General features: G+C 26.6%; 1 protein-coding gene across 1 annotated transcript; it reads right to left on the reverse strand.

The window, feature by feature from the left end:
- Positions 1-7,451: 7,451 nt before the first annotated feature.
- On the reverse strand, positions 7,452-7,766 carry LOC136074018 (serine/threonine-protein kinase Chk2-like). Its single transcript, XM_065786314.1, has one exon. The coding sequence runs from the start codon at positions 7,764-7,766 to the stop codon at positions 7,452-7,454; it is 315 nt and encodes a 104-aa protein (XP_065642386.1).
- Positions 7,767-10,229: the final 2,463 nt, after the last annotated feature.

Raw genomic sequence — 10,229 nt, forward strand, 5'->3', positions numbered from 1 at the left:
GGAAAAGAGGTTTGACAACTCGTACGGAACTTGCGGTTAGGAATTGCGCGACGTAATTTTTAAAAAACCCCTTTGCCAAAAAGTCTAAAATTACCTTCTAATTTTTGAGCAGGAGATTTATTTAGTTCCACAATTGAATTTTTAATTTCTTTTGACAGATGCTGAATTTTAGAGGTTTTTCTAGAAGTAAAGATCTTTAAATTTTAAATATAATCATTATAAGTTTTATAATCGAATAATAACAAATACAAGATTTAATAACATTACTTAAAAAAGTATATTTCTCTGAAATTAACACTATTTCATAAAGAAAAATCAAACATTACCATGTAAATGATCAGTTGTCTCACTTTCAAGTTTGCCTCCTTTTTCAGATTCACCTCCATTGGGAACTACTATTTAAAGTTAAATTAAGATGCAGTTTATTTATTTAAAGTAATAGAAATTCAATATTTTAAAATGAGTTTAAATTTCCACCTGTTTGAATCAAACTTAAACTGGCTTTCATACGTTTGGGATTATTGGGTCTGTTTCCTGCATCAATAAAATATAAATTTTTGAAAATAATTTTAAAGTATCCTTAAGTAAATATTATTTAATGCAAAAGAAATTATTATTGAAAAATATAATTTAAGTCCAATTTAATAAATGAACTTACAAGTTGTTCAAGTGAAGTAAGTAATTATTTCTATATCAACAAGACTGCAAAGTCTTGTTGATTTAGAGTCGCATGAAAGATTTTCAAACATTTATTCTTAAAATTTTTAATTTAGATTGTTATAAATTGCGCGCAAATAACCTATTTTTTTAATGTAAAAACATAACTTACTTTTAAAGTATTATATATTAAATTCTATTATAAAATATATAAATATCTTAAAAACTATATCTTATATTTATTTAGTTATACTCTAATAATACAAAAACTACTTTATACATGCATCGTTTTCCTGTAGACAAAATTTGTTGGTCGGCGGCTGGTGCTTAATAAATATTTTTATTTATGTTTATGGTATGACCAAAATGTTTAAAAACTAAACTTTTTTATAAATCACTAAGGTTTATTGCAGCCATAAGCGTGCCTAATCTATGTCTATTTATTGTACCAGTTAATCTAGACTTTTTTATAATAGGCAGTTTAGCACAAGCATTAGTTAAGCTATGCCAGCCTGAACAATGCTTTTCTGAACTTTGACAAATAGGAAATACGAAAACATTTGATTCCAGAACTCTCGCATTGTTTCTAAAAACTGGATTTGATAAAATTTCCATAGCACGGACAGCATCATCGGGAATTAAAACAGGGACAAGATTATTTGAACCTGTGCCACTTTGGTAAGTTATTTTCATGTTTGTTTCATTTATCTCTGTTAAATCTTCAGCACGTTATTCATCTAACCATGCATCCTTTGCTGCTTTAAACCACTCGCGTAACAAAAGACGGGCAGGCTCACCGCCTCGTCTACCATTAAATAAAACAAGCCTTGTACATGCAGCATCGCGCAGTTCAACGTAAGCGTGAAGATTCTATAAGAAAAATTTATCCTCTTTGTACTTTTTCGCAATAGATATGGATTCAATTGGTAATTTTGATGGTTTCTTTAAACTAATGTTTCTGCGTTCTTTTAAATCATATGTTGCATCCCCAAATATCTCTTCTTTACAAAGTTGTAGAAGTACTAAAAAATCAGATATTGATTTAGCTAAATCATTATTATCTTGAGCCAAAAAGTTTCCGATACATTGTTTTGCATTGCTAGAAATTATATAATATAAGGCAGCTTTCAACCCTGATTTTTGATTTTCAGAATATGTATCTGTATATACTTCAATTGCAAGCTTCAAAGAACTATAATTTTGTAGAAGAAACTTGTCGGCTGCATTGCAATAAATTGGTTTTACATCGTAATTTTTAAAATGCGAGTATAGATGGCTTAATCGTCTCATGTCATTTCAAACAGAACTTTGAACTTCACTTTTTTGCTGAGTTTACTTCTCACTTTCTCGTAAAGTAGTGACCCAATCGTCAAAATGGTTTAATCACTCTTTGCAGTAATGCCTATAGGATCATCTAATTACTTGCAAAATTTCAGTTTTGAAATTTCGAATTAATCCTTCTTGAGATTTATCAGTAAGGATTTCAACCGGTACTGCACATTTTGAATAAGAAGAATCTTTTCCACATACATTCATTTGACGAGAGTAATAAGATTTTTAATAAAAGCCATGACACAATGAACACATAACTAGATTTTCAAACTTTCGTTGACTCCGCTCTCTTTCGAAGTGAGGAACTTTTAAATCAATTTGTTTCAAATTAAAATTACGAATACCATCTTTTTTAAAAAATTGAAACAGCCGGTTACGCTCTATTTTGGGTTTTAGCATAGCAGTTTTAACTTTTTCGTTAGTTTTGTGTTTTTTTGCAATATGTCTTGAAAGTCTTCGAAATGATTTACCACAGATAAATCTTAATCTTTTAAGTATTCTAATTGAACCCTAGAGAATAAAAAAAATTTGATATCGAATTGTATTCATTTGTAAAACCATAATCAGTTTGCTAGCATTATTAAACTTACATTTTTTTTAATGATTATTTTTATTTACTTACTCTTCGTTATTTAGTTTATTTTTTTCATTCAAGTTGGTAAAACATAAATTTTGGTCATTAAGTGTTGAAGACAAAAAGGTTTCAGGATCTTTTATTGAGTTCTAAGGAAAAATTAGTAGAAGAGTTTTATCGAGTAAGAAAAACATGTTTACAAATATGTTTATTTAATATCTGAAACTAATATCTCAAACTAATATCTCGAAAAAGTTTTTAAAAAATCCTACAACGATAAAAATTTCTTTTATTTTTTACCTAAGATTCCGATATACAATTACCAGGTCTGCTTATGTGACTCGACCCGGATTTTGTTAAAGTGTTGATAAAGTTCTAAACTAAAACGAAGATTTGTAAGTTAATATTAGTTAGAGAACGAGAAAACTTAAGATAAAAATTGCCTTTTAACAAACAATAAATTCCGTTTTCTACCTGATCTTCTTCCGAAACACCATTAAAGATTCTACTTCTTTGTATTCTGGGTATGAAGAACTATTGACCGCATTTTATAATATCAACAAACTTTTTTTCTAGTAAGTTGTAAATCTTTTTGAATGCAAGTGAAAAAATAAAAACTTATAGTGATTGTAATAACAATAATTCCCTAAAATGTTAGTATAATTTTTAACCTGAGGATCAGCCGATAAGTCATTAACAGTACTGCTAACAGGGGTTAATATAATGTTTGTTGAACTATTGATAAAATCCTGATAAAACAACAAAATTTAAATAGATCATTTTTTTAAATATTAAAACAATTAAACTAAAAACAAATTTTAAAATAAATGGCACTTATAAAAAACAATTAAACAAAAAATACCTGAACAAGTGTGCTGACAACAAAGTCAACCGCATCACTCGTTTCCAATAAAACTAAATTTGAATTATTTGCATTATTGTCCTGCTAAGAAAAAATTATTATAATAATAAATAAAGAAAAATAAGATTTTTTTCATTTGAAGTATTTTTAAATGGATTTAGATACCAACTAGAAAAAAATAATTTATGCAAAAATATTTATGTAAAATAATATTATTTACGGAATGTTAAATGCTTGGTGTTAAAGTAACCATTTGTCTTATGATTATAAACAAAAAAAGTAAAAATAATAATTTCGATATCAAAGGTATTTTTTATGCATAAAAACATTACCTTAACAAAATTTTTCATAACTTAAAATAACAACTAATAAATTTGTTTAACGAAGATTTTTGCAATAATTTAATTAGGCATCTCCGTGCATAGTGAAAGCTGTTCCCTCCCCCCTCCCCCCTCCCCTTTCCCCTTCCGCCCCCCCCCCTCAAAAAAAAAAAAAACACCTTTCTTAAGGGTCCAAAAATCTGTATAAATTGTCCACCAGATAAAACTAAAGAAAAAGGTCCAAAAATTTACAAAAGAGCTCTCTAAGTTTGTGCCCCCTTACCAATAGGGGTATGGGTAGCCTAACAACCGCATAAAACTGATTATAGACAATAATTTAACTAAATCGTTGAAAAAATTACCTCTGTAAAAGAAAAACTAGATTTATTGTTTTCAACAAAATCAACTACTCGAATATTCGATCCTTGCTCTCTAATCATATATGATTAAGATTTTAAAAATGCTAAAAATTACTTCTATTTATAATTATACTTATACTTACTAAAAAATCTCTAATTAAATAAGTAATACTAACTAAAAACAAAGTTTGAAATAGCTATAAAACTATATTTTAGAAATTTAAAAATTTTTTTGAACACTAATAATAAAAAGTCAAATAAAATTTTTCAAATTTTAAAAGACAAATGAGTTGTTTTTCATCTAAAGCTCTTGCGAAGCCTTCATATTTATGCGTGTTTTAAATTAAAAACTTTAAGGGTCATACAGAATGAAGTTTTTGGCACGGAAGTAAAAAGTATTATTATTTTATATCATAATGTTTAAAACTTTTTATTTTAATAATGCTTTTATTAATATATTCTTTAGTAAAACTGGTTCAAAATAAATTTTTATTTGCTAGTCATTTGTAAATGAGTTTTCAAATCTGAAAATATTTTTCTGCAAAATATTTGGGTAAGTCGCATAAAGTTAATTTAAATGTATTAACTACTTTTTGTCAAATTTTAATCAGGTTGAGATATTCATTTTCGGTTATATACGATACTAAAAATTTACATATGCAGCCAAAATATATCATGATGAAAATTTCATGTTAATTTGTTGTTTAAAATATAGTTAAAATTTTTCAAATTCGATTAAATCTTATTTAAGCAAATAAAAATTTTGAATTTTATAGTTTTAAAAAACAAAAATCAGTTTTCTTAAATGATACACATTCTGAAAACTAGAAGTAGATATTTGCTAGAAATATATTTGCAAACAAAAGCAAGATTTAGAGTTTCTATATATAATTTCAATTTTATAAACTAACTTTCTTTTGTCTTCTTTAAACTTCTGGTACAATATCTTTTCCTTCATAAAATAAAAAAATTAAATGTTATAAAATTTCTATCAACTTGACTACAAAGTATGCTTTAAGAAAATAACACTATTACATAAATCAAATGTAAATCAAAGTATTTATAATAAAAATGTATTTTATCTGAAAATTATAAATACTATATTATAGAGTTTTATAGAATAAAGTTCTATTTAAATAGTACAAAATAAACTAATACAAAAAAAGTTAACTTACAGCTGTGTGCCAGTCAAGGTTATTTTCTCCGTAACAATAAATTATTTCTTCAAATTTTTCTATTTTTCTTATTGAGAAGAGGCAAAGAAATGGGACATTCTTTATGGTTAACTTTTACATTTTACAGTTAGGAAAGTATTTAGAATCATTAACTAACCTACCAAAAGAACCATCATCTTTTGTTGCATCAATACTAAATATTTTATTAATAAAAAAAAACTTAATACATTCGAGTTAGATTAGTTTTATTTTTGATGACTATAAAAATCTCCATATAATTGGGCCAATGTTGATATTAAAAGTAAATAAAACTTTTAGTTAAGTCAACAAACTAAAACCAAAATATTATACGTAAGTTGTATTTGTTACTAAACAAATTTTATCAATATGCTTCATTGTTGTGCTTAAAACTAAACACATACGACCCAAAGCCTTCATTTTCATAGATTTCTTCAAGCTATTTCATTTCATTTTTTTTTAAGACTCCTTGGTAAACAGCAACAAATTCACCCTTGTCTAATTCTGTTGTTGTAAATATTCCAAACCCTAATTTTTTTGTAAAAATGCGTATTTTTAGAAACAGCTTTAAAATAATTTTATATCGATGATAATTAATAGTAGTTTAATTAGAAAAATATATATCATACTCCAAAGAATTTCTTTTGTTATTTCATAAATCAAATATATAGCTTTCTTCGCAAGCTTACCTTTGTAATCATTTATAAATTTTTTTTAAAGATTTTCAAAATTTTTAAAGAGTCAAATTTACTCTGGTAAAACTTTTCTGCTTTTTCATTTCGATAGAAGTTTTTTTTGTGTTAACTTTAACAAACAAAAACACAACTTATTAAAAAATAAACATATTTTAATCTATATTATTAATTATCTCCTTTTCTATATTATTAATTACTTCCTTGTTTTACAAAATAGCGTACTAATTTTATTTTGATGTTTTTAAAAAGAGTAATCAAGTAACTTAAAGATATATAAGCATTTACTTTCTTTGATGAATCCAAATTTTCAGACTAATTTCAAATAAAACTTATATAGAATTTAAAAATATCCAACACATATGAGTTTACTTTCTTTAAATAAAGAAAAATTCTTCCATGCTATTAATACAAACGTAAAACTTTGGCTGGTTTTTAATGTTACCATAAAAAATTTTGTTTTTCATTTTAGCCTAGTTATTGAAAAAAATTGTTTTGTTAATTATATATATTTTTTTTATTCTATGCAAACTTCCCAGTCGGTACGGGTTCTAAAAAAAGACGTTCTTTGAACGTTCAAAAAACGTCCAAAACGTTCAACGGACTTTCAAAACATGTTTTAAAGAAATCATTTTTACGTCCCGTGTCCAGTGGGTATTGCTTCTAGTTAATAATAAAAGATAAGAAAGTAGTCAAAGTTTTAATATTGCAAACGTTTAAAGTTCTATAATTTATGCTAACTTATGTCATTTTATTTTGAAATAAAACTCCCTTTTTTTTTTGATTCAAGTCGGGCTATAAATTCCAGTTATAATAAAATGAAATCTGTTTTTAATTCCAGTTAAAAAGGAATACTTTTCTTTTTTACAGATTTGTTTCACGAATGAAGTCTTATTTTTAAATAATTATCAAATTTTTTTAACATTATTTTAGTGAATTCAAGTTTAAAAATGTCCAAAAAAAATGCTCATGAAAACATATGATGGTTAAAATAGCTGTTTTAATAATGTTACATTTTTTTCATACCTGCCTACGTTCGTTGAGTGGATAGTTTTTGCTTCTTGTTTTGGTTTTATTGCTTGTTTGCTTCTTCTACCTTTATTTAGAGTTTTTAAAGTCTGACAAAAAAATTAATTTCATCTTTAAATGCTAAATCTATTGAAATTTTGAAATTACTTGATACTCGACTTACCTTTTCAATATCTTTTCTGACTTCTGGATTTGTGTCCCAGGCATTGCAAATCATTTTAAAAACCCAAGTTTCATCATTAAATGTGTAGAACTGGTTTAAGCCATATATATTAGGTCGTTTATCTTGACTCAGAGCTTCTATAAGGAGAGAATCATTGAGTAAAGTTATTATTTTTACCCAAGGGCTTACATATCCAGAAAGAATTTTCTAAGCTGACATTAACCAGCAAAAACTGTCTGACTTAAAGGATGGAGATTTAACTTCTTGTTTTCAGATTTCAGGTGCTGTATAAACAAAAGTCATTCCTAATAAAAAAGGTTTATTTGTCAGGGTGGCATGAATGGATTCTTGAATTAAAGATAGGTCATCAAAATCAGTTAATTTGACACATAGTTTGTTAAAAGTTCCAGTGACAAAAAGATTAGATGGTTTAAAGTCTCTGAGTACAATTCCAAAATGATGTAAAGTTTTTAAACCTAAGGTAGCTTGTTTGATAATGTCTAATCTCTCGTTTAATACATAATGATCGTTTTCATTAAAAATTTTTATCATTACGGATACACATTCATCATTTGATATACACATTCATTCGTTGTTTACACATTCAGCTCCAACATTTACTCCGCATAAGTCAAATATTAAAGCTGATGGTCGCAATGAGTATCCTCGGAACACTACGAGGTGAGGGCAAACTAATTTGCGTAGTTTATCTGCAACCTGTAGTGTTTTCTTCTTAGATAAAGAATGTTTAAAGATTTTTACAGCCACCGGATCACCTTTTAGCTCATATTTAAAAATAGATGCAGATGTCCCTTCACCTATTTTTGTACAAAAAATCAGTGGAATATCTATTGAAAAATCTTTTACTTTATTTTCTAGTTCTGACAATGATTTTAAAGAGAATGTAGCCATTACCTATAATTGAAATAATACTAATAAAATTTTTATCTCTTTAATTATTTCCCTAATCTCATACTAACTTCCTTATTACGACATATATTTGGCAACTTTTATAATTATTTATTTCTTAAAATATAATAGAGTTAATTGACATATGAACTTTATTAGATGTTTAAACTCTGAATAAAACAACAAGTTCGCTTCAATACTCTAGTTTGAAAGCCAACATTTTTTTATATTTATTTATACTTATTTTTATATTTTAAAATAACTATAAGTTTAAACAACCAAGATATTTTTGTAAAATATCTGGTCTGCAAGATAATTAATAAAACCAAATGAATTTTTTTACATTCGCTTTCTAAAAAAGCTATTTATCTTAAAATTTGCCTAAAATATTTATTGACAGAGTTAAAATAAAAAAAGATTTTGTTACTAAATTTTTAGGAGTGGTTCTCGATGAGAACTTTACATGAAAACCACATATTGACTATATTTGCTCAAAAATATCTAGAAGTAACGAAGTCTTATATAAATCCAGATTATATTTAAACAAAAAGAACCCTAACACAACTTTATTACTCGTTTTTTCACACTCACATAAATTATGCTAATTAAGCACGAAAAAAAATTTTACAATGCCGTTATTGCCGTCAGAAGCAGTGGGGGAACTAACATATCGTAAAACCCGCAATGCGAGGGAGCCCTTAGCTGTAGGGGATCCAAAATTTTATATATTTTTCATTATCCATTTTAAATTTTTGAGCATGCCTATGGAATTGTTAAATTTTTAATCCATTAAATTCAGAATGAATTTATTCATTGTATTGCAACACGTTTAAAGACAATGCTAACCAACAGTATTAACAATGCTCCTTTTTATACATTGATACCACGTTAGACATACAAAATAAAGACCAACTAAATCAAGTACTTAGATATATTGAAATAACAAAAAATGAAAAAAAGGAACCAACAATAATTAAAACTCGGAAAGTTTTTTTGGGATTAGCAAAAGTGCACAACTACACAGCTCTTGGATTAAATAAAGCAGGGATGTGGAGTCCCAAAAAGACTCCGGCTTTATATATCTACTTTTTCCAAGTCTGTAGTGTTTAGACGCTCTTAACATGTTTGTTGACTTATGATCTGCTATAAGAAAAAAATTCATGAGATTTTATGGCTTAAAACTTGTTATTTTTAAGCCCGGAGTCATTGCTGCTATTATATCTAAGGACTCCAGGTTCAAAAAATGACTGTTCCTCTAACCTGAAAGTCTTAATTTTTTTGCTATTAGTAGTTCATAAACTTATTTATATTTTCATAGCTCCTGGATACCAAAAATAAAGATGAAGTAATCTTTTTGTGACTTTCAAATCCGGAGTCCTTTTTGTGACTCCGCATCCCTGATTTAATGTTTCTTTATATTATAAAGAAACATTAAATCTGCTTGAAAAGAATATCGTAACATTAAACAAATGTAGAGGACAAGATAATAAAAAATTATTTATGCAGTTCTACAGACAAAGAACGTTTGCATAACCTATCCATATTAGAAATCGAAGCAAAAACAGCCAACACCATGGAAATCAAATACGTGATTAGAGATTTTGCCAATTTAATATTAAGGAGCATTGATTTGCAATTTTAAATAAAATGCAATTTATTTGTTTAATTTCAGCTGTGCAACAGTTTTTTCAATAAATAAGTTTAGATAAAAATTATTACTTTTTTTTGTGGTGGGGATCTAAATATTATTTTGCGAGGGGCTCCAAAACTTGAAGTTCCGCCACTGGTCAGAAGCATGCTATCCGCTTTATTAAGTTTACGGTTTGTTTTACTCATTCCAAATTGTTATTTATGGAGATAAACTAAATTTAATATTTACGAGCACAATGTTTATAACGTGTTATGCTAACTTACAAGTGGAAAAACAATTTAATTTTACCTACCTTTAAAAATTTATTTCTCTAAACCCAGTATACTTAGAAACAAAAATTTTGTATATGTACCAATTTGTAGAACAAAGTTTAACTATTTTTGCACTATATTTTGAGCAGCATATAACTATTTTTGATATATCTAATACTTTTCCGATCTTTAAAAACAAACTTGAAAGTTTTATTCTATTTATTGATGTCGTATTTA

This window comes from Hydra vulgaris, chromosome 01 (genome assembly GCF_038396675.1).
Source record: "Hydra vulgaris chromosome 01, alternate assembly HydraT2T_AEP".
NCBI classification, from domain to species: domain Eukaryota; kingdom Metazoa; phylum Cnidaria; class Hydrozoa; order Anthoathecata; family Hydridae; genus Hydra; species Hydra vulgaris.